Here is a 26,400-nt window from a genome sequence, read left to right on the forward strand (position 1 = left end):
TCCCCTCGAAAGAAAAACGAGCCCTTTGATGATCTCCGTTGACCTTAATATATTACATAAATTTTCTCCTTTTCTGCGGAAATTCTTTTTCTTTCTTTCTTTTTTTTTGTTATATTTTTCCTCACTCAATCACTTCCAGGTTCGGCGATGCGGTGCGTTCTCGATAAACCTCCCCCTTTTCGGCAACATGTGTTGCCTTTGTTGTTCCCGAGACCATAACCGCAGTCTGTTTTTCACGTGGAATGCTTTTCGCGGAAAATCCGCGTCGATTCTACCCGGGAAAACCTCTCAAATCTCTCTCCCGGTACGATGCGCACGTGTGTTTTTTTAATCGTATCCGAAATTTCAGTATATTTTCTATACATTTTTTTGGTTGGAAAAATCAGCTTAAAATTTAGTTCAGTAAAGCGGGTGTGTCGTGAATTTGCAATTCTTGTTATTTTCACGATATTTAATTTGAAGCATGTTTATGAGAACTCTTTATACGTATGTATACATATATTATATTTCATAAATATATTATAGATTTAAATATAAAAGTTAGAATTCTATACGGACGATGATGCGTTGCTTTAGGTGTTGTCAGCGTCACGAAACGTTGCAACGCTGAAACATTGCAGGAAACTAACACCATTACGATGTGTTTGTATTAGATTTTGCATAAGGCAGTTTCACTAATTTACTGTGTAATATAAAATACACGATCGATTTTTGATCACAGTATGTAGATAGAGTAAAGAGATTGAAATGGCAATGGGCGGGCCACGTAGCTAGAAGAATGGACGAAAGGTGGACAAAAGAAGTGCTGAAAGAGTACCCGAGAGAATAAAAAGAAAATGTGTGGGTAGGCAAAATTAAGAAAATGTGTGGGGTGAGGTTGATAAGAATTGAGCAAAACAGAGGCGAGTAGAAGCTTGTTGGTGTAGCAGTGAATGGTGACCGGCTGTAGATGATGATGATGATGATGATGATATTATATATTAGTGGTTCTTTGTCCGAAAAAAAATTTATTTTCGATTAATGTGTTTTGCCAGTGATGATGTATGGAAGTGAAAGTTGGACATTGAACGCCAAGATGTTACACAAAGTCCAATGTACCCAAAGAAGTATGGAACGCTGTATGTTCGGCATAACGAGGAGATATAGGAAATTGAATGTGTGGGTAGGAAGTATGACAAAGCTAAGGATATAATGGATAGAGTGAAGAGATTGATATGGCAATGGGGGGATCATGTAGCTAGAAGAAGGAACGAAAGGTGGATGAAAGAAGTGCTGAAATAGTACCCGAGAGAATGTAAAAGAATGAAAGAAGACCGCGAAGAACATGTGTGGACGAAACTAGAAAAAGTTGTGTGTTGAGACGGATGAGAGAAGCATCTTGGAGAGGCCTTCATCCAGCAGTGGGATGGTGAATGGCTGTAAATGATGATATCAGTGGTTGTCGTGAGGATCGTTGACTTGTAAGTCAGTCCGCAGTTTTTGTATTAAGTCTTATATACACATGTATGAACATACATGTGTATATAACATACGAAATTATTATTATCATTTCCAATAGTGACAATGGTGAAATGAATTAATCTTTATGTTATTTTCATTTATACAAGAAATTCTAATCTATGTAGGCCGTGTACATACATACATATATGTTTAAACACAGTAGGCAAATCATATACATGTTTTATAATTAAAAGAACCAACGCCAATTAAATCCTTAAGTCACGAATGCTATATATCCATAATTGCGCAATTTTATGCACCTCTGAAGACCCTTTGAAGCATTCAAGAAATTATTCTAAATACTCATGCTAATTCTCGTCGACCCGTCCTAGTGGGAAAGTCACGTACCATAATCACAACGGTTAGGTCCCAACCTATCTAAAAAGCCATTCTAGCGGTGGACCAATTCTAATTATCTTTCACGTTCCTTATTTCGGGTCTTTATTTCTATCGCGGTCCAGATAGCAGTTGCTACTACTACTACTACTGCTACGGCTATTGCCGTTGCTGCATTGTGACAGTCGTTTCCGCATTCTCTACATATTACACTGAATATATCGGACATGTGTTGGCTTTTCAGTGAAAAAATAAACTAATGGATTTGTCCGTCGGTTATTGACCGCCAAAAGTTGCGTCGCCCTTTTGTAAATGTTCCACTTACATAAGTTTTTAAGTTTCCCTCCGATGCGTAGACTGTGTAGGCGTTTTATATGCAAAAAAGATCGTTGGAGCGTGCGAAAAGTTTATCGACGTTCAATCGATAGGAAACGATCTTTCATCTCTTGTTGGTCATTAATTCGTTACAAGGTTTGTGTCGGCTATTACTCATCACGGTCGGGTTTAATTTTTAATTTACATAATAAGCAGCGTTCTTGAATTTTATTTTTAATGGAAAACTTGATTTTGAACATTGCTGTTGCGCCATGACGAGCGACTCTGTGTGAAATTTTCTTAAGAAGCATATCGTTTTATATCTTTTCCATTGAAGTTTTTGCAGAGAGGCGGCTAAAACGAGGAACGAAAGTTGAAGAAAGATTACAATAGAATGTCTGAAAGTGTCGGTTTTTTTTTCATTTTGAATCCATTGATGAAATTAAATTTATGATGCGAAAAAGTTCTTTCCCCTTTTCAGCGTGCTTTGCCTTTGTAATTTGGTCTTAGTTGGATTTTTCATGATGTGGATTGTATAATTTTTGTGGACGATTCGCCGTCTAAAAGCAATATGTCATATGCTGCTGCATTACACAAGAGATATTTTTTGTCATTCTCTACACTTGACGAAGTGACTTTTTTTGTTTCGTTTTTATTTATTTTTTTACATCTTTTTGCACATATGGTGGAATAAATTGGTGTCACCTAGGTGATTTTTTAAGTATATTACTTTTAGAAAAATCAAGCTTTTTTATAGAATAAAATTTACCAAATATAATTTTAGAGTTTTAAATAAGACTATTTACTAGATATACAAACACTTGATATATGGCCTTTTTGCACAATAGATTCAAGCTTATATTTTTTAAATTTCGGAAGGTTGTATGAGCTTTTTTTATGCCGCATGTATAGGACTGTATGCGAAAGCAAACACGTCATAATATCTTAGCAACCAACACTTATTTATTTAAGGTTAGGTTAAGTTAGGGTTGGTTTTAATTATTTAAGATTAGGTTGTTAGGGTTGGTAGTACGTTGTAATTCGAATTAGAAATTCACTGACATTGATAGGTAAATTTCTGTACTCTGCTAAAGCTTGAATCAATGAAATTATAATATATATTTTTATATTTTTATTATAATATATTTTTACTTTATCTGTTATTATAAATGCTATTTTTTATGTATGTATGGATGTATTTATGTTTATGTTTAATTGTTATTTTGTTTTTTTTCTTTTTTGTGTTATATTTTTTGACCATTGTGGCGCTTTAGGAATTCCTGTTATGCCACAATGGTCTGTTTAAAATAAATAAATAAATAAATAATATCACTATTGAAATTATAATTTCACTGACAATTACAGTTTCACTGTAACATATATAGAAACTAAACATAGTCCCTTTTATATTATAATAAATGGTCAATAACTGTGGTAAATACAAAAATCTTGGGCAAAAAATACATTTCAGATCGATTTGACGATCTGGAGTGATTCAACTGGATACCCAGCCGAACTATATGAGGTTGTCAAATTAAATAAAAGCTTAAATCAAACGGTCAGTTTATTTTGAAAGTTGGTTCATTATGTGGCTTATGAAGTTCTATTGTGTATAACGAAATTGCATTAGTCGAAAATAAATCATATCATACATACATAGTTACTACCTGTAATTAGTATCTGACTAAATATTTGAATGGCTAATATAAACACTTTCATATTGCATCGCATTATTATTCCGACAGTCACTCCTTAGTATTCTACCGACTTGAAAATTAAAAGTATTAAAATCGCAAGATCATTTTTTGTTTTGCATTTTAAAATCAAGGATTTCGTACACGTGTCGCATAATAATCTAGCTTTATTTCTCTGGAGACTCCTCTTCCTTCGAGCAAAAATTGCGCGGTCGCTTTTTAATCCCGGCTACGAGGCACTGCTGGAAATTCTCTAAAACCAAATATCTGTCACTGCGAAAACCCCATCTCATACATACACATACATACATACATATTGTACCTACATACAAACCCAAATTTAATTTTTGTACCTTTTTGTGCTTTCAGGGGGACTCACCGTTCGGGAAAACGGAGGCTTACATCAAATTAGAACAGCTCGGCGAGGGATCGTATGCGACCGTGTTCAAAGGATTTAGCAAGTGAGTTTCGGATGAACGCGCACGCGCATTATTAAACTACCCGTATTTTACGTCCCAGCCTCCCTCATATCCATGCGAATGATTTATTCGGGAACTTTACGGTTTACGTTGCGGTTCGGCCGCGATGTATTACTACTTTAGTGCACGAGTTTCAGTACGAACCAGAAAGAGTTATGTCCCAGAAGTGATTCTACCTCCTGTCCGACGATATATCTATCTGTGGGTCCCGGCTATCCAGATCCACCGTTCTGGGATTGGGATAGGTACATACCTCCTCCTCTTCGGGGTCGGTCTCGTCGTGTATTATGCGGATTATATGAATATTTAAGTGCACGCGTTCCGAATATGTATGTATTCGAGAGCGGTGGAAAATTTGTTTTCTATTTTCTGAAAACTCTCCGGCACTCGGATGGCTTGTCGAATTGCTGTTTGTCGGCGCAAAAAATATTCTCGAGACGCTCGCGTGTACGTGTTCAATAATAAAACGTACACGGCAGATTTCTGAATGGTACATTTATAAGCTAACAAAAATTTGGTCGATGAAAGAACGACCTCGTCTGGAAAAGTTTGTAAGAGAAGCGTGTTTGTATCTTCATTCCTTCGGGAAACATAATTTTATGAAATCTTTATCAGTCTGCATGTCGGATACGGCTTACTGTTTCGTCTATTGTTACTTTTTATTGGGAACAATTTAACGTCCATGTTATTAAATAGATGTGCATTTAAAAAAGCGATTTAAAAAAGTTTCTGTACATTACAAAAAAATTGTGTGCATTTCTAAATGTCATACAGATTGCATTAGGAACTTCGCTTTGATCATTGAAGAACATATTTGCTACTTAAAAAGTGGGTGTTTGCTACTTAAATGTGTATTACAATGACCAAAATACGAACCGACAACGACCAACGCTTGTCTCTACTGGATTCCTTCTTTTTTACTCTTTGGTTTGCGACCTTCGAAACCTACTACTATGGTTTCGACTCTACGACATCATCATTCATATTCATACGTAATACGTAAACAAAAGTAAACACTTTTGACAGTTGACAGTTGTCAATAGCGGAAGACTGCAACGTTGCCACTTTTTGTATTTACCTTTATTCTAATGCTAAAATCTAATTTTTTAAAATGCAAATTTGAAAAATAATGCAAATTTTTAATGCACAAACGTTTTTTTTTTAAGATACAAAGTATTTTTCTCAATGTACAGTTAAATCGTACCACTTTTTATTTTAATGAATCATGAACATTCTCTTATTAACAGAATGCTCCAAAGCGACGAGTGTGGTATACAGATTTAAGAATTATTGATTATATTCTCTGGTTTATTTACATTAAACACGACATCTATGGTCAAACTTGTACTGTAAGTATTTTAAGTATTATACAAGGCAAATACAAACATCGATTTAACATTAAACATCGATCCACACAGACATATGCGGACAAATTTTCAGCATTTATACAAATCAGGGAAATTCGCGATGCTGAAATATGACAATATGACGTTTCCGAAAATATTCTTATGCATAACAGTACTTATGTTACTATGGGTGCACTCGCCACTATGACGTCAAGCCATGCGTAAATATTTCCACACCGGCTGGTAAAAACCGGTTCTGTTTGATACGTTTCGATGACATGTACTGCTGTATAATATGAATAGATCGTGTCGGTTGCTACTGTTACGAATGAGCCACTTACATATTACGGAACATATGAATGTGTCGATATTTATCGCACTGCGGTTTATGTGCAGTTGTTTGGCTCGAGCTGTGCTGGTATAAATTAACCTTAAATGATATCTGTTTACTTAGTTACCATATCAAGTTTTTGTGCATGTTCATAATATTCCATAACTATGTTAATTAAGTGATCGTAATGTGTATTCTATTTCTGTTCAATGGTAATACTACTATGATACTATGTACATCGCTCTATTCTCTTGAATAATATGTAAGTTATTTATTATATATTATACATATGTATGTTGAAATATTATATGGGGCGTAGAGACCATGGAAAAGTGTTGTATTTTCACTTTCGTACGGTAATAATCTTGCGTGCGTATAATAAAAAATTGTGAGCAGTATTTTCAATGTTCATTGTCACTTCTGGCTCATCATGACGGTGCCATTTTCCTTTTGTCGCCATTAATTCGATGGTGGTGTGAGCAACCCACCATTGTTCGTCCACGTTGGCTGTAATAATGGCTCGCTCGAGTTGCCAAATTAGGTTAGGGGTGTGTCGCATTTTGACAAGTCCGTTGCCGTTGCTATGCTTATTATTTCGCGACGACTTCTTCCTGTTTCAATTCCAAAATGACACTTACGTCCATTTTCCGCTCTTGTTCTTTCACCCTCCATCTTCCTTTTTCTCCTCGTCCTCGGGCTATCCTTTCTTTCCGGGACAATTTGTCCTTCCCGGGGCTTTTCCCCTTTATGCGCGTACCATTACACCAGAAATGAGTTACATTTTTTCCCTTTTTTATATAAGCTCGTAATAACTGCAAGTCTATGTTCAACATGAGTCTAATATTCGGTTACTACTCGATTTGATTGCCGTAATTCAAAATATGTTTTACGTCATACACAATTCTTCACCCGATTTAGGATCACGGTACTTTTGTAAAGTTGATCTTTACAATCTTTCACCTATTTCAACATTGTGCTTCGTAACAATTTATTCACTCTACATATGTACTAGTCTTTCCTCTACGTTTTCAGTCCAGTCACTATCAACCTACAGAGGTTTGTAGTCTTCTCTGCAGACAATGTATTTGAAGAATTACAAAGTTATAAAATCAGTGACGACGTGTGGATACTTGGGCATTGAACGCCAGAATGCTGCATAAGGCCAAGTGAACTCAAATAAGTATGGAACGTTCTATGCTGAGCATAACTAGGAAAGATAGAAAACGGAACACGTGGGTTAGAAGTATGTCAAAGGTGGTTGATTAATGGCGAGAGTAAACAATTAGAAATGGTAGTAGAAAATGGTTACGTAGCTAGAAGAACGGGCGATATATGGACGAAATAAGTGCTCGAATGGTATGAGAATGTAAAATGGTGAAAGGGAGGCTGCAAGGAAGATGGGTGAATGAAATCAGAAAAATGTGTGGGATGAGATGGTTGAGAGTTACTCAAAACGGAGACGTTTTCACCCAGCAGCGAAGAATGGCTGTGAATGATGATGAAATGCTTTTTCTTCATGAAGAATAATAGACATTAGTATAGCTCGGTGGTTGCGGTAATGCAAACTACCTAGAGGTTCTGGGTTCGAGCTCTGGTTTGACCTCGATCGAAAATAATTAATTCTGTATTCAAGAGTATTTCTGCTGGTAAGACTTGGATATTTGTGACTTCCAAGTCGATCGTTTCCTATCAGAGTTTGTCAATTTATCTGATTTCATTATTAAAACAATTATTCACCAAATTGGTAACTAACCTATCTACTATCTGAATATAATTTCAATGTTATGATCTATAAATTTATATATATATACAAGTTTAAAACCATAGGTGTCGCTTTTGTAAGTAACTTCTAATGGGATTATGGTAAAAATATACTTAAATAATAAGTGAAGGACACACTAACACGACAAAATTTATGAAAGTAGGTGGTAGATTATAGGTATCTATGTAAAAGTGTTAATGCTGTACAGATTGTAAATGTACGTAAAGCTTTTAAATGTTTTGTATATTTTTTTTATCTAAAAGTCGATTGATAGGTTCCATTCATTTCGGTTGGATGGCGCATATTGTGGCTTTTGCGCCGGAAAATTGCCTTTTCGAGTGGAAACTGTTTGTGCTGGAATCAGCAGCGCGAGGCGCATCATTCTCTGGATTCATCAACCCCTCTCTACGCCCTTTTCACCAGTTCTCCTGAGTGACTAATGTAGTGGGTGCCCCTCTCTGGCCTTGGGTGGGTGGATGGGAGGGTGGGAGGGTGGCAGACTCCCTCCATGATGCCGCAGATTTAATAGATCCAATCTGGTCGCGGATGGCATAAGGGGGGTGGGGCTTTAAGCCTCATGATATTATTTCCCGACTGAGCACCATCTAATTTATGGTCTTAATTCTGAGTGTAACTGGGGCTAAGTCGCCTTCGGACGAATCGCGCTATTATTAATTGACTGTTGAGTCCGACTCGGCACTTACCACCACATTAACATTAAAAATATGACTATCTGCACTCCAGTTATATAATAAAGTCTGATTTGTAATATTGTTTCGTTTTCAGTTTAACTAATCAAGTAGTAGCTCTTAAGGAAATTCGGTTACAAGAAGAAGAAGGTGCTCCGTTCACAGCAATCCGAGAAGCTTCGCTGCTCAAAGAATTGAAACATACCAATATTGTAACACTACACGATATTGTACATACGAGAGAAACGCTCACATTTGTCTTTGAATTTGTGGTATGTTAATATTATATAATATTTATGATACAAACTATTATCGGCTTATAAATACTATATTTACACTACTTTCAGGATACTGATTTATCACAATACATGGAACGTCACCCTGGTGGACTCGAGTCTAGAAATACACGCTTATTTCTTTTCCAATTGTTACGAGGATTAGCGTATTGTCACCGACGAAGAGTTCTTCACCGTGACGTAAAACCACAAAACCTACTTATAAGCGGTTCCGGAGAACTTAAATTAGCTGACTTCGGTCTAGCCAGAGCGAAATCGGTCCCTAGCCATACTTATTCTCACGAAGTTGTCACACTATGGTATAGACCGCCAGGTAATTTATTTATTTTATTTATTTTTATTTGATTTATACCAGGAAGGCCTAACAGGTAAAACCAATGCGCCTTCCTGGCCAAAGACAATTATATAAACATGTATGTAATATATCATCTATTATATGTATATTATATGTAAGCGCAATTTTCACATTCAACGATACACATACATATACGAATGTGAAAAATGTTACACATTTATATTTTACAATTGTATTTTTTTATTTTCAGATGTGCTACTCGGAAGCACGGAATATTCTACGTCGTTAGATATGTGGGGTGTAGGGTGTATATTTGTAGAAATGGTTACAGGTATTCCGACGTTCCCGGGTGTTAGAGATACTTATGACCAGTTAGATAAAATATTTAAGGTATACTTTTTTTTTTGCCGTGCAAATTTCATTTATATAAATTGGATGTGGACTAAGGCGTAACTATTTTTAGATATTGGGTACACCGACTGAAGAAAATTGGCCAGGTGTGTCCCGGTTACCAGGGTATCGTACTGCCAGAAGTACTATGCATCGATCCCATCGTCTGGGTACAGCATTTCCTCGTCTTCATGATTCTCGTGAGGCAGAAGCATTGGCTGCGGCGTTGTTGCAGCCGGATCCTTCTCGCCGTGTATCCGCCCAAGACGCCCTTTACCATAATTATTTCGCCAGTCTACCAAGACGGCTTTATGATCTTCCAGACGGTAAATTATAATATTATATATACATTTATTTAATACGTATAGTCTTTAAGTAGCCAGTTATTCTATTTTTTATTTTTTTCAAAACAGAAACATACAGTATTTCAATATTTTTTTATAATATTGACACCAAAAAAGTTTCTCTATATTTATTGTTTTATTTATTTATCCATTATATATTAACCCCAACCATAGGTGCCACTATAGGTTGTTCAAGGCGACACCTATGGTCAGGGCCGGCCCTAGGTTATTTACCGCCCCAGACAAAAACCTCAATTTACGCCCCCCTATATATGTACATATACATATATGTATATGTATACATAAGCGCTATCCCTTTTTAGTAAATGTAAAATTATTATCTTCATCTAATATATAATTTCGAAAGAGACTTTGTATGTAACTATTGTTGGTTCATAGAAAAACAAATGAATATTCAAATAAATTTAATAAAATGATTCCTATTAGTTGACCATGTTTAATCGGTTTATATTACAAATACCGAGCGAAGCCGGGTAAAAACACTAGTATATTATATTTTAAAAATGTGTTCAATCAAATGTAAATGCAATATATTTCAATTTTAAACATAAATAACAACGTCTATTTCTGTGATGTTTTTAAATGCTTTATGGAAGACTAAAAGATTATTTTTATATAAATTTTGCCATCTGACTATTCAATTATACTGAATACTTTATTTAATACATTTGATAAATTTTGGTTTTTGGTGCCCCAGGCGACCAGGCCAGCCCTGCCTATGGTCAAACTTTTTTACATGAGTACCAAATACCATCATTACGTGTTCGGTGATAATTCTGCTAAAAGCGATCTCGCGCAAGTCACTAAAATATCGATCACGGAACATCTGGCACCCAAAAACTCCACCAATCGAAAGTCACACACGTGAAATATTGTACTAACGAGATGTCGAGTGCCAAATGTTCCGTGATCGAGACTTTAGTGACTTGCGCGAGATCGCTTTTTGCGGAATAATCCATTTACACAAAACATAAGTTAAAAATGTGTGGCAACCCCTGTCTCTCAACTTCCACTACGGAAGTCACTATAGCAACTCCGTCATATGTAGATGTTCCTTTTCTTAATTCATCGAGCAAAACTAAAGGGTTTTTTGCAGTGCGCCTCAATATTGCTGCTGCTGCATTCTGTCATCGTTATCGCCCAGTCTTGCAAATATTCCATTGATGACAGTCAAATTGTATTCTGCAGCCCTTCTTGCAAAATTGTTGAGATTATTGATGCGAATTAACAATTGCGAAACACTGAAGATTTTATTCAGTCTGTTCAATTTTGATGTTAATGATGATTTCTTTCTGTTTCAGAGGTTTCAATATTTAGTGTCGACGGTGTGTTCCTATACCCTGAACAACGTCATGCGGGCATCAAGTGAGTCGTGCGGTTATAGGCTCAATTTCCATGCCTTTCAATTATATAATGTGTCATGAACATCTGTGGTGTTAAATGTTTTTTTTACATATATAAAATTTAATACAATTAAAAAATAAAAACAAAATACACCAGAGTGAGAAATATATAACGCCAAGAAAACTGACTGTTTCATTAGGTCTCTTGTAAGTATGTTGATTTAAGATTGCGTAGGTAACATTATTTTAATTGAAATAATAGAGTGGTAAAAAAAATTGACGCAGATTGTAAGAAGAACTGATACGTTAATTTAATATTTATTCGCTGTTTTAAAACAGAATCAAAATCGATGCATAATATAAATATGAGCATAATAAATTTCACTAAAGATTATTCCTCCAAAAAAATCAATAGGGCTGATTGGTGGCTTGTTGTGTAGAATTATTCAAACAGACAAAGGAAACTACTTTTATAGTCATGCACTTAAATATGCATACATATTTTGCTATATTTTTTATGTTGAAATATTTATGTAAAATTTTAAGCAAATAGGTTGCAAATATATTTTTCTGTATTTATTTTCCGTCGAGTAATTTTGCGACTCGATCCACACACATGAAGCAGCCCTTGTATTTGCATACATTTGCCAAAACTTACATTAAATTATAGCAATATGGATTGTACGATGCTCGTGGAATAATATTGATTAATCAGTCAGTTAAAGTCCGTTCCTATTGTACATACGCGAATGGTTTGGATAATGAATTTTAGCCGCCGTCATCGATGGACTACATTTGTATGTGTAACGAGTGTTAGGTAAAAATTGTAAGATCGGAATCTCTATTTCCAAGTGCCACATAAAAATTTTATAATATGTGAATAGGCAAATCGTATTTTTTAAAATGTAAAAATGTATTTGTATCATTTTCATTTAACCATTTGGAAAGAATGTATTGTACGTATTGATTAATACATTTTTTATTTATTACTCGAGGTCTTAGCAAAAAAAACTATGTATGCACTACTTAATTTCATGATTCGGCGAAAATATGTTTATAATTTATTTGCAGACTTACTCAAAGTGAAATCTTAACTATTGCACATACATACATACATATTGTGTATATAAAGTCACAGTGCATTTCAAAATAATAACAAAAAACTATTGTGATTTATCTAGTTTTTAATAATTCATGCATTTAAATAATTTCTTTTTATCAATTCAAAATTTATTAGCACCATTTTGACATATTATAATTTTGTAATTTAAATTCAGCAAATGTTTTATTCACCCCATATTATGCAATTATATTCATAGGTATTTTAATTACAAAATGAAATATCTCACATTTCATTGCTATTCATTAAAAGTAAATCAATAATTTTAATTTAGGTTTTGCAGTTTTTCAACCATTCCCTAAATTTTTGCGTTGCAAACTAGGTATTGAAATATCTTCTAAAATAATAATTATGTATTTCGTGAATCATTTATAGACAATTATACAACATTGTTTTATTATTATTATAGTATAATCAGCGATAAATATAGCCCCCAATTTAATTACTGTTACACACACACATACACACACACACACACACACACACACACACACACACACACACACACACACGTGTAAATAAATACCTATTCATATTTCATGAATGATTATTTATGAACTAACGAACAATTATTAATCATTCATTACGTATTCTATTATATCATAGTATAACGTGCACTTTTTTGTTTCAACCCTAAAAAAATTATAGACATAATTAGTATTTTTCTTATATCTAATCAACGTAAACTTGCCATTTATCGTATGTGTGTATTTAAATATCTAAATACTCATCCATGAAATATGTGTAAATTGAATCTGTATTTTTTAATTACTTTTTGTATGAAAAATCAGATTTACGCAGGCGATTTTTTGTAATAATGTAACATAAATTTTATCGCACTCTAATTCCTTCCATGGTGCTCAATAACGTAAACTATTCAATATTGCAATTTCAAAATAAAAATATTCATAGGGAAGAATTATTAATTAATAGATTGTGTAGCCTAATTAATGTAAATTTTATGTGATGTAAATCATAAAAGTCCATGATCTATAAAATAAATTATTGACGTAATCTTTGATTATTATTTTCCATTCGCACTGGAAAATTGAATGTCTTGCTTTTAATTTCACCTAAATATTGTTTATTTAAATTAAATTTCTTTAATTACCTTTAATACATTTTGTATAAAATAAAAATTTCATTGTACGTTTATTTGTTTTATTTTTTTTTATTGTAGTCTCCTTAGATGTTTGTTGAAAAATTATATCATATTAAGACATTCACTATTCCTGTTTATACAGAAATAATTTTTTACTTTAATTTTTCTTTAAATTCCATCAGTATGCCAATTTAACATCTTTATTGTTTATTAAGCGTTTGAGTGTTACATTATATTTGTGTTAAGCTCGCTTATCTACTTTGCAAATTAGTCCATTATTGTACAATTTAAACTAAAACGTCATTTAGGTATTGCTTTAGAACCACCTTTAGTAAGAGTGTAGTTACTAAGCAATTGGTACCTGTTTCATGAAAGTTGTCAGTGCAATTTACTTATAAAATAACTTCTTTTAAGACAAATTGCTATACACATTCGAATATTAAAACATTATAAAAATGCACTCTTCATTATTTTCATTACTCTGCCGGATGAACCTTATTTATGATGGATATTTTTACTATACTATTACATATTTTGACTTTAATTTCATTTGTTCTTCTTTTGCCATACTTTTGTATTTTAATTAAAATTTATATCAAAAAAATATTTATAATCTAGTCTTCTTTGTCTTAACATATATTCTTACTAGTCAGAAATATGATCGTAATGATATTCAAACATTATCTCCAAACAAACGGTGTCATCCAGTGGCGTATGTCTAAACTTGCATACATATATGCGGTTAAAATATACATAATTACTTTTGAATTGGACAATCCTTGCATGTAAATTAAATTATACGTATATTTTACTAAACAATTAAGCACAAAATAATACAACACCACTAAATTACAGAAATATGTGAATTTATAACTTTCATATATTGTCAATTGGAAAACGAAACTTTTCACCTTTATAGATCGTAAAATTTTGTATTGAGAATAGCTAGATACTTTTAATGTTCTATGTGCATATTCAATAGTAGATTTGTTACCGTGAAGTACATATATACATAAAATTTTTGCAGATATGGCTGATTTTTGTGGCTGTAAATCTAAATCACGCAGATTCTTAGACTCCGTAAAATTAGACGACGCTTAATAAAGCGTCTGAAAAATATAAATTTGAATTAGAATCTTCATATGTAGTTTCAACTCTATTACTAGCGCTCTTTAGAGTGCAGTGAGGGGACAACAATTGTACCAGTGTTTGTTTGTACACATTTATTCTTCATTTTAAAGCTGTTATGTTAATTTCTTCAGATACATCTTCACATAATTTTTTTTTTAAATAATTTCTTTATGATTCGGAATAAGTGTGTGCAATATTAAACCTCGAACTATTGAATATTGTTTTGTTTTATTATTATTATATATCGAATTGTCTATTTCACATGGAATGTGATATGTAATCTAAATTTCAATTGTAGTAGTAGAAATTTATTGGCTATAATAGACGATGAATTCTGTAGTAGTTCCACAGTGGTGTGATGTAGAATTCTTGATATGGTTTGTGAAAAATTTTAAGTAAAAAAATACTGTATGTATAAAGGAATAAATAGTAACATTCACATAATTTAATTTACACATTATTTTATAAACGTGTCGGTTCGTGTATTTACATCCACAGTTCCCAATGTTTACATTTCCTAATGTCATTTTAACATATTTTTTTTTAATATTCTATTATGTAAAGTTACTTATTCTGTATTCCCCATTTGCACTGCAACATGTCACTGAAATGACTATCCTTTTTCCATCGTTTATTTTAAGTAATGGCTTTATTCGACAAAATGCAATGCGACTAGGGAATAATATTGAGATAACGACATTTTTATAATTATAAATATGTAAATATGAATCTTGAACTGATAAATAAATTTATTTCCAAATGGAGAAGTTTTTTTCTTACCCACATACAAATTTTGATTATGATGATTATAATGTTATGACATGATGACAAAATGCTATAGTAAGAGCGACTTTCACGTGCATTGGGGCCGACCACTCCCTGCAAGTGGCACATGGGACAGCTTTCTTAGCGGTGCATGTCTACACAACAATTGCTTTCCTTTCCCAAGAGTACTTAGCGATACTCGATATAATTTTCTAAATTCCCACAATCCAAAATGTTTGATAAGTTTTAAACTAGGACTGTTTTTTATTCCTATTTATTGTATTTTCAAATAGAATTTTCCTCTATATTATGTACTAAAATATCTTATCAGTCTTAAAACTTAAAAGTCTTATCAATCAGAACTTAAAAGTCTTATCAAGTCTTATCAATCAAAACTTAAAAGTCTTATCAAGTCATCATATGTATATCACTGATATTTAAAGATAAAAAAAAGTATTTATTGGAGTCAATAATATTGTCAACTATGGAAAATTTTATCTTTTTGAAATATTAACATGTTGAATGTTTTCACCATAAACTAAAATATTCGGATGTCAACAACCCATGACTTTATCTATGTATTTGAGAAATATAAGGTCACAAAACAAAATTCGATATTGCACCGTATAGACACATTCACACATACCGGTAGTATTATGAAATACTAATAGCAATGACAGTATTTTCGATACAAATTGAGCGCAAATGTATGGAAACTCGCATCGATCGATTTTTTTCAATTTTTTTTATTACTTAAAATCACTATCAGTATTATACACAGTAAATATCAAGAAGATAAAAATAATTTAAAAGGCCAAATAAAATAATGACAAGAAAATAAATGATAAAAGCAAAACAAACAAGTGCCTACATCATTTTCTGTAACACCTTTCAATGCCAATTCTTGGGTCTTAGTTTCCAAAAATGTTGTCAAAACAATCTAAAACAGTTGTCAAAGCAATCTAAAACAGTTGTTTCAATTTAAAAATATCCAATACAAAAAAAATGTATTTAAACTAAAAAATTCGAATGTGACCAACCCATGACTTTATCTATGCATTTGAGGAATATTAGAAGGTAATAAAACAAAATTCAATAATTAAACATACATACACAAAGAAATGTTATATTAATAGAAGTGGCTTTAGGCATTATATTGTTGTCAAGTGACGATTGTCCACAGACAATCCTAAATAATTTTAGCATCAGTCGTATTTGATGCTTGGTGTTCGACGTATGCCCGATAAAAACTTCTCTGTTTGTTTATATTACTTGCAAGATGGGCAAGCTTCGGTAAAAATTGCACAATGCATTCAAAAACACAATAAACAACATGGGATACATTTTTATAAGTAAATTTATCCGATTGTATTCCGTGCGTTGTAGCGTTTTTATAGAGACGTACACAAAATGTCTATACCCTTCAGGTATAAACACAGATTACCTAAAAACAATCTGCTTTAGGTCATTGACTTTAGAGAGTCTTTAATTAATATTATGTATTAGATGTATTATGAACATTTATAAGGATTGTAAATAGGTTTTTGAGCTTTTTTTCCTATTATGCTGTAGATTAACATTAGAATAATATAATACTATGATTACTAACCAAATTAAATTAAATTGTAAAATAGAAAATGATCAGTAGATCAGTAGCTATTAAAATAGATATAAGATGTATTGTGAACATAATTTCGTAATAATAAAAAGCATTTAAAAAATCAAAAAATAGAGACGTACCCCGTAATATTGACAACAATTATTTGTTCGTAAGGGCCCTTCTATTATTATTACATTTCTCTGTACATACACGATTATGTGAAATCACCGAACCGTATGTACATATGTATGTAATGATTTTTCTTTCTTTGGTATGTTTCAAATTTAAACTTTCGCTTAAATATGATTTTTACATATTTTTATTGAACATAATTGGAATGAATTTACCGTACATATATGTATTTAAAAAGTTTAAATATGATTTTTGATGCTTTGAAAATTAAGCTTTGCTTCGAGCGCTGCTTTGGTCGTAACATAAAAATAAAAATCAGCGATAAAGTGCATAGTCAGAAGTGTGAGGGGAAGAACGCATGCGCGTCGGTGCATTGTGCATCTGATAGCATTTGAGTGTACGAGTATTGGAGAGGGGCATGCGCAATGGTGCAGTGGGTGGTGGCAGCGTGTCAGCGGGTCACGTGTAGCCGCAGCTTTACGATACACACACAGCTACAGTTAGCGGCGAGAGGCCGAACTGCCTGGTTGTGTTCGCAGCGGTCGCTCCTCGTCGATATTTCGCCGGCCGGTGTCATGTCGACCGCGGCGCGCCCCTTCTCTCGTCTCCCGAAATGCGTCCAGCCCACCCACTATCATCTGCATCTGACACCGCACATGGACACCTTCCGCTTCGACGGACGAGCGCTCATTTCGCTGCAGGTGATCCATCATTCATCATCACTCAACATTCTCCATTCACCATTCATCATTGTTCAATGCGCTACCCCACCACCCCTGCTCCTCGTCCTCGTTCGGGAGCTACTCTGGTCTATGGTCAAAAAGGACACTGTGATACCGCGCACTTTCAAATTTGCCCCAACACCATACATGCATAGCTCGAGAGTATGAAAGTCGACCGTAACAAAAAAAAAATCTGGCATAACCTCAAAATTATGTACCGTTTCAGTAGTCGATGCTCATTTTATGAATTGGGTCAATTTCATCACACTTGTATGTTCTTTTGTGAGCGATTTATACTCCATTTTGAAATTCTATGTTTTCTTGCATCATATGTATGCGATGAAAATCAGTCTAATTGTAGATCGAATGTTTCACTTGAAAAAAAAAGATCTAAAGGCGTGTATTTATAAAGTATCGATTTTGTTCGCTGAATGTTAGATTGTAAAGGAATATTTGAATGTGGGATCAGTTCATTAATCGTATTTCACACACCGGTATGAATGCACAAATAGGGTGCATTCATACCGGTCTCCGTGACGGGCCGGAATGTGAAATTACCGAAAACGCAAATATCGGAAGGCAAAGATCGAAAATCGAAAGATAAAAAAAGGGTGCATGGTTAACAGTACATACTCACTTAATTTGCGCGAGCAGGATACAACAGGAACAAGAGGAACAGGCTTTTCCTCCCGTATTAATGTGCGCGCGCAGAATACGGAAGGAAAAGCCTGTTCCTCTTGTTCCTGTTGTATCCTGCTCGCGCAAAATAAGTGAGTATGTACCGTTTACCATGCACCCTTTTTTTTTGATCTTTCGACTTAAGATATTTCGATTTTCGATCTTTGCCTTCCGATATTTGCGTTTTCGTTAATTTCACATTCCGGCCCGTGAGGTAGACCCCATTTATAAATGCAGATTAAACCCAATTTAATATTGTTGTATCAAGTATTAATTTTTATTCTACATAAATACAGTTTGACAAAATGGGATTTTTTATCATCAAACTATGCATATAAAATATATCGCATATAAGACAAAGAGGTACAAATAAATAAACTTCCTTCCTTTCACCCTTGAACATTCTCTCGGGTACCATTCTAGCACTTATATTGTCCACCTTTGGTCCATTTTTATAGCTACGTGATCCATCCGTTGCCATTTCAATCTCTTCACTCTCTCTACTACATACATCTACTATCCTTATCATACTTCTCAACCACGTATTCCGTTTCCTATCTCTCCTCGTTATGTACATCATCATCATTTACAGCCATTCACCATCCACTGCTGGATGAAGACCTCTCCAACACACTTCCGTTTGTCTATTTTGCGCAACTATCACTCCACATATATGTATTTGTACTTTCGCCCGCCCATCATTTTTGCAGCCTTTCTTTCACCCTTTTATATTTTATCAAGTACTATTCCAGCACTTCCTTTGTCCACCTTTCGTTCATTCTTCTAGCTACGTGATTCGCCCATTGTCAGTTCAATCTCTTCACTCTTATCTTATATACATCGTAATAATCATCATCATCTACATATTATACCTAATAATCATCATCTACAGCCACTCACCATCCACTGCTGGATGTAAACCTCCCCAACATGCTATCATTTGTCTCATTTTTGCGCAACTCATATATCTCATCCCACATATTTTCCAAATTTCGTCTACCCATATTCCTTGCAGCCTGCCCTTTCATCCTTTTTCATTCTCTAAGGTGACATTTTAGCACTTCTTTTGTCTACTTTTCGTCCATTCTTCTAGATAAGTGACCCTCCCATTGTCATTTCAATCTCTTCACTTTTTCCACTATATCCACTACCCTTGTCATACCATTTATTCCGTTTCTTATCTGTGCTCATTATAAGACATCAAACTATTTTTTTTTCTAAATAAACTAAAATACATACTTATTACATTATCAATAAATAATGTTTATTTGCGAAAATTTATGCTGAAAATTAGCAATGTCTGTTTCTGCTAAATTTTATTAAAAAAAATTGCAAGGCGAATAATAAATTCTACAAAAATTACATAGAAGTTCAATTGTTCATTTTTTTAGCACTCATTAGAGGCCTTCAAAAGATAAAACTTGTTTTGGCCTCTCATCTTAAGAGAGGGTTTTTTTTTATAGCCAATACAAAGAAATGTGAGAACCATACAAACATGAGGTGTAATTCCAAACTTGAACAATGCCTCTCCTACAAATTGTATATTTTCGTACATGAGATTCACCAAATTCATTCTCACATTCGATAAGTTTTAGATTACATTACATTTTGCAATTCGAATATTGTATTGTGATTTTTACCAATGATTAATACTGCCATTAAATGTTAATTCAAAATACAAAGAATTGCACAATTAGAATGAACATATTCATTTACAATATAACAGTGTATTCGGGGTGCCTGAATTATTATCATATTTTACGAATTCTTTGTCTGAATATTCAATATGACAATAGCATGACCTAATTTGGTGCGGTTAACCCGTAAACTTTTCGCTGAGTAATGCCACATCATTGTAACTTCATTTGTATCGACTTATTTATATGTATAAAGCTTTTCATTGATTTGACGTCATATTGTTCAATTTGCAGATCAATGAATCTCCGTCTGAAATCATTTTTAATTCTCTTGATTTGGACATCAAAAAAGCTGTCCTTACATCTTCCGATGGAGCAGAGCTGTCGCCTAAAGATATTAACATATCATCAGAGGAGGAGACGGCAACATTGGTTTACTCAAATCCTCTTCCCAATGGAGACGCTTCTCTTCTCATTGAATATGAAGGGGAAATCAATGATAAGATGAAGGGTTTATACAGGAGTAAATACTTAAGCGCTGAAGGTGAGGAAAGGTATGCTGCTGTGACTCAATTTGAAGCAACTGATGCCAGACGTTGCTTCCCTTGCTGGGATGAGCCGGCTATCAAAGCCACTTTTGATATCAATCTGACTGTGCCGCGTGAAAAGGTAGCCCTATCTAACATGCCAGTCGAATCAGAGCAAGATGAGGGTGATTTAAGATTGATTAAATTCCAAACGACTCCTATAATGTCTACATATTTGGTAGCTATTGTTGTCGGTGAATTTGACTTTGTCGAAGATACATCTAAAGACGGCGTGCTCGTTAGAGTTTACACTCCCGTCGGTAAAAAAGACCAGGGAGTGTTTGCTCTGGAGGTTGCAACCGAAGTCTTGCCATATTACAAAGATTATTTCAACATTGCTTACCCATTGCCTAAGATTGATTTGATAGCCATTGCCGATTTCTCCGCCGGGGCCATGGAAAATTGGGGTCTTGTCACATACAGGGAAACTTGTCTGTTGGTCGATCCTGAAAATACCTCTGCAAATACAAAACAGTGGGTCGCTCTCGTCGTCGGTCACGAATTGGCTCATCAATGGTTCGGTAATTTGGTGACAATGGAGTGGTGGACACATCTCTGGCTGAACGAAGGCTATGCTACTTTCGTGGAATATTTATGTGTTAACCGTCTATTCCCCGAATATGATATCTGGACTCAGTTTGTAGTTGAAACGTATATAAGGTGATTATTTAGTTAATTTTGATTTATTTGTTATCATTGAATTTTGTTTAAAAATCATTGTAATTTATTTTCAGGGCGCTTGAATTGGATTGCTTGAAGAATTCTCATCCGATCGAAGTACCCGTTGGACACCCATCGGAGATCGATGAAATATTTGATGATATTTCATATTCTAAAGGAGCTTCTGTTATCAGAATGTTGCATCGTTACATCGGAGATGATGATTTTAGAAAAGGAATGAATATTTATTTGACTAGACATCAGGTAGATTTTTAATACACATTTCGTATATTTTTTATTGCGTGTTTATTGAAACCGTGTATAATTCTTTGTTGGCATGTTCTGACGTGTAGTATGCTGCTAATGTTAGTACAATATGTGGCGATAAGATAAATTGCAATACACCTAGTTACAGCTGTGTGCATTGGTTTAGTTTGTTGCGAATAAATTTTATAATAAATCATTATTTATTTTCGTTTCAGTATAAAAATACATTCACCGAAGATTTATGGGCTGCATTGGAAGAAGCATCTAACAAGCCTGTCGGTGCAATAATGTCTACATGGACGAAACAAATGGGTTTTCCAGTTGTACAAGTATCCTCTAAACAAGTGGGAAATGATCGCTTGTTAACATTGAGTCAGGATAAATTCTGCGCTGACGGAGTTAATACTGAAAATGATAGTATTTGGATGATTCCAATTTCAATTTCGACACAACAGGATCCTGAAAAGGTTTATTTTTACTTTATCTATGTACATAGTAACAATAGATGAAGTTTTGTGTTCATGCGAAAATTCGAACTCGAGATTTTGACTGATTCGAACTTAGAATCGATCACTGATCGTCACATTTTAATGATCTAGAAAAAATTTGTATATGTCTGTGTATGTTGGAGATTTTTTGAATACCGTTCGTTCTATCGAACCGATACTTAGTATCGGTTACTGAAAGTCTTATCAATACTTCGTAAGTTTTTTTTCAAATTTTGACCGGAAATGTTACCTCCCCTTAAAGGTGTCCTCTTTTGGTAAGTTTTTGAATTCAATTATCTCCCAAATATCTAATCAAAACCGACAAAGTTTTTTACATGTAATATAGATTATAAATTTAATACCCCGATATTTAATAAATATTTTTTTCTAAACTGAAAGTAGTACTTTTACTCTAGAGAATCGAGGTTTTTTATGTTTTTCTCACAAACCTTTTGGTTTATTGAACTGAAATTTCATATCTATAAGTTCTTCAAGCTTAATAACAAAAATGATAAACAATAACAATAACCAAACAATAAACAATAACAAAAAATGATAAACAAATCCAAACTATGTATACGTTGAATTTATTACTTTAATTATGTTATGTATAAAATTTGGTAAGCATCTATCAACCGGAAGTAGCAGTTTACTCTTGTTCGATTTTCCTTTCACTATTTTTTTCAACCCCTTAAATGCTTAAATGGTTAAAATGGTGCGCTTCACGAAAAAAATCAAGAATAATAATTGTATTAATGTGATGAAAATATAAAAACAATAACTAAATTTAATAAACCGGAAGTGTGATTTTTTCCTCTTAGAAAAGTCAAAAATGTTGTAACCACGATTCTTTCCACACCCCTGAACGTATTAAGCTGAAAATTTATATTTCTATTCTTTATGTACTAACTTAGCTTTGATAAGGTTTTGGTCAGAAGTCGTAAACCGGAAGTAGTAGTGTCTTGTGCAAGTTTCCCTACATTTGCTCTCAATTTGTATCGAAAATGCTCTCATAGCCGGTATGTGTGAATGTGTCTGTATGGTTCAATATCGAATTTTGTTTTGTGACCTTATATTCCTCAAATACATAGATAAAGTCATGGGTTAATCATATCTGAATTTTTTAGTTTATATACATTTTTTTTGTACTGGATTTTTTTTAAATTGAAACTACTGTGTTTTAGATTGCATTAACTACTGTTTTGGAAACTAAGACCCAAGAATTGGTATTGAAAGGTGTTTCAGAAAATGATTGGATTAAGGTAGGCACTTATTTGTTTTGCTTTTATCATTTTGTTTTTCTTGTCAGTGAATTTATATGTTGAAATTTAAGGTTAATCCCGGAGCTGTTGGATTCTACCGAGTGCAATATTCAAGTGAGGAATTGGCAAGATTGGTAGCAGCCGTTCGTCAGCAAGCTTTGCTACCTCTCGATCGTCTCGGATTGCTCGTTGATCTTTTTGCTTTGGTTCAAGCAGGTCAAACTACCACTGTGGAGGTAGTAAATTAAAAAAAATAATAATAAGAAATATTGCATTATTAATTCAGAAAATAATATATTCTATTTTTATTTCCAGTCATTAGTATTAATGGAGGCATTTTCTGAAGAAACAAACTTCACTGTTTGGGTATCTATTGCAAACTGCTTATCGAAAATATCTGTCATTCTGTCGCAAACTGATTTGATAAAGCAGTGGAAGTATTTCTGTCGGAAACTCTTCAAGGGTGTTGTAACAAGACTGGGTTGGGATGCTAAACCTGGAGAAACTCATCTCGAGACGTTGTTAAGAAGTTTGGCGTTAAATAGAATGATATCTTACGAAGATAGTGATACTATTGTGGAAGCTAAGAAAAGGTGAATACGTTAAATATGCTGGAACAAAATAGCCGAGTGCAAAATTATATTGAGTTTCTTTACTAATGTGATATATATTTTTAGATTTGAACGTCATATTTCCGGTGCCGAACAGTTGGTGCCTGATTTACGGTCTGCCTGTTATAAAGGTGTTCTCGTTAACGCCGACGAGGGCACGCTCAATCAATTCTTGAAACTTTATCGAAGTGCTGAATTGCACGAGGAAAAAGATAGAATCGGTCGAGCATTGGGAGCTATCAAAGACGTCAAGCTTTTAGAGAAAGTTCTACAATTTTCTTTAACGGTATTTATTTCGCAATTAACCAATTTCTAACTAACCACCATACACAAAAGAACAGATTTTCGAAGGGTCTGGTTCGGAGGAAGAAAAAAACCTCGACTGAAGTTTGGATCTCACGAAAAACTGTTCAAAGCATTAACTTGAGTCAAATTTTATTTTATTTAACTTTAAATAGATATGTATGTATATACCAGAAAGGCCTAACAGGTAGACCCCATTGTGCCTTCCTAGACAATTAATTACAAACATTGTATTTCGAGAGGCTAAAGAACACGAAATTACCAATTCATAGAGATATCTATGGATTCAGACTTGTACATAAATGTTTACATATTGGACATAAACCAAATTCAGATATTTGTGACAGCGGGTAGGATAATTTTTTTCAATTTGATGGAACCGTATCAACAATGAAATCAGATAAAATTCGCAAACTGATAAGAAACGATCGACTTGGAGTCACAAATATCCAAATTTGACCAGCAGTATTAAAGATTAGCACGGGTTTAAACCCGGTAACTTCTCAGTGCTAAACGTAAACGCAACCGCCGAGCAATACTGCTGGCTCGGTGTATATATAATATAATCTTTTATGTAAAAAATTTATGAATATACCTTTAATTGTGATTTTTAATTTATCTATGTATGTACATATCAATATAATGTCTTATATGTAGGTATGTAGATAAAGTAAGTATATAGATAAAGTATTGTGATTTTTAATTGAGGGATAAGAATATAGTATTAATGGTGTTTTTTCATGGCTTCGCTCGGTATTATATATAATAAACCGCTTAAACATGGCCAATCTAATAGTAAAAATTTAATTTAATTTATTTGAATATTTATTTGTTTTTCTACGAACCAACAATAGTTACATACAAAGTCTCTTTCGAAATTATATACATATTAGAAGAGATATATATTTTTAATTTTAATTTACGTATTGACTAAATATATTATGTACATATGTATATGGTATCTAACTACCATTATTGAAAAATTAGCTGAAGAGAAAGTTAAATTTGGCTTCTGAAGAACTCATATAAGATGTAAGAAATTCAATATTTTTAATTCGAAGAGAATCTGATTATAAAAAATTGCTGTAATTTTCGTATATATTTCGATTTGTGTTTTAATAGTATAAATGAGAATTGTGTTGTGATAATATGTATATATTTGGTAGTTGTTCTAAGATTAATTTCAATACTGTTTGAATTTCCAGGATGACGTAAGGGCACAGGATACCGTATCCCTCGTCGGAGCTGTTGCATATAATCCTGCAGGCATAGATTTGTCGTGGCAATTCTTCCAAGACCATTGGCAAGTCTTGATCGATCGTTACCAAGTATGTTATACTGGAATAACAAATAAATATAATTCGATGTGCTGTAGTATTTTCAATCAATGTATTTATTTTAGGGTGGATTTTTACTTTCGCGTTTGGTGAAGTCTACTACGGAGAATTTCGCATCTGAAAAGGCGGCTTTGGAAGTTGAGGAGTTCTTTAAGACGCATTGTTCTCCGGGTGCCGAGAGGACCGTGCAACAGAGCGTCGAAACAATTCGTTTGAACGCCTCGTGGTTGAAACGCGATTTTGCCACTACCAACGAATTCTTGACCTCCTATGTGTAATCTGTATCGCGCACTTGCAATTTGATATTGATCACTTTATATTCTGTAAGACTGTTTGGATGAGCTCGGTGGATGTTAGTTTTATTTCTTGACTGTATTTGTAAAGTATTCAATGCGTCATTTTGCAAGGTCAGTGAGCATTTCAACGGTGCTTCATTTTAATATTTTAGGCCGATGATCCCAAAGAATCATTTTATTATTTATACAAATCGTACTTTCATCCGGTGATCATTTTTGTCATAAGTTTTTTTAGTACCATTATGAATAGTACCGTTGGTATTTGAAATTATTACAACCATTTATTGCTCAATAATGTTAGAACAAAACTGTATATGATTTTTGTTACTTTTTTAATACAACTGTTTTTTTTTTATTATTACTACTTTTGAAATGTAATTTACATTAACAAGATTGGCAGAAGTGGATAATAAGCGAATATATCTTACTTAGTAATTTTTGTACATCAGTACAATAATTTTTTACATTTCTATAATATTTATACATGTTTTTTAAGTAGCCTCAAGGATGCTTTTTCATACGTACATACATATGTGTATAGACTAGAATTCTATATTCTCA

The 26,400-nt window shown here is 33.6% G+C and overlaps 2 protein-coding genes across 2 annotated transcripts in view; both read left to right on the plus strand.

Annotated features, from left to right (window-relative positions):
* The window catches only part of Eip63E (cyclin dependent kinase Eip63E), a 143,088-nt gene extending 127,827 nt beyond the window's left edge, over nt 1-15,261 (plus strand). Inside the window, exons 5-10 of the mRNA XM_077436867.1 lie at nt 4,215-4,306; nt 8,550-8,724; nt 8,800-9,061; nt 9,294-9,433; nt 9,507-9,759; nt 11,100-15,261. Of these exons, the coding sequence (XP_077292993.1) occupies nt 4,215-4,306; nt 8,550-8,724; nt 8,800-9,061; nt 9,294-9,433; nt 9,507-9,759; nt 11,100-11,167 (990 nt within the window). The 3' untranslated portion in view covers nt 11,168-15,261. The remainder of the gene's footprint in view (nt 1-4,214; nt 4,307-8,549; nt 8,725-8,799; nt 9,062-9,293; nt 9,434-9,506; nt 9,760-11,099) is intronic.
* Nucleotides 15,262-17,327: 2,066 nt separating this feature from the next.
* Psa (puromycin-sensitive aminopeptidase) lies at nt 17,328-25,986 on the plus strand. Its single transcript, XM_077436866.1, has 10 exons — nt 17,328-17,692; nt 20,323-21,275; nt 21,350-21,539; nt 21,758-22,009; nt 23,215-23,292; nt 23,364-23,528; nt 23,608-23,885; nt 23,970-24,189; nt 25,412-25,534; nt 25,609-25,986. The coding sequence occupies exons 1-10, from the start codon at nt 17,417-17,419 to the stop codon at nt 25,819-25,821; spliced, it is 2,748 nt and encodes a 915-aa protein (XP_077292992.1). The 5' UTR covers nt 17,328-17,416; the 3' UTR covers nt 25,822-25,986.
* Nucleotides 25,987-26,400: the final 414 nt, after the last annotated feature.

The sequence above is a fragment of the Arctopsyche grandis genome, chromosome 8, assembly GCF_051622035.1.
Source record: "Arctopsyche grandis isolate Sample6627 chromosome 8, ASM5162203v2, whole genome shotgun sequence".
NCBI lineage: Eukaryota > Metazoa > Arthropoda > Insecta > Trichoptera > Hydropsychidae > Arctopsyche > Arctopsyche grandis.

Bases quoted from the DNA above. Each gene is read 5' to 3' on its own strand.
- Psa (XM_077436866.1), top strand. From the start codon at position 17,417: ATGGTGCAGTGGGTGGTGGCAGCGTGTCAGCGGGTCACGTGTAGCCGC. The intron at 17,693-20,322 runs GTGATCCATCAT...TTCAATTTGCAG, and splicing joins GAGCGCTCATTTCGCTGCAG to ATCAATGAATCTCCGTCTGA. The intron at 21,540-21,757 runs GTAGATTTTTAA...TTTTCGTTTCAG, and splicing joins TTTATTTGACTAGACATCAG to TATAAAAATACATTCACCGA.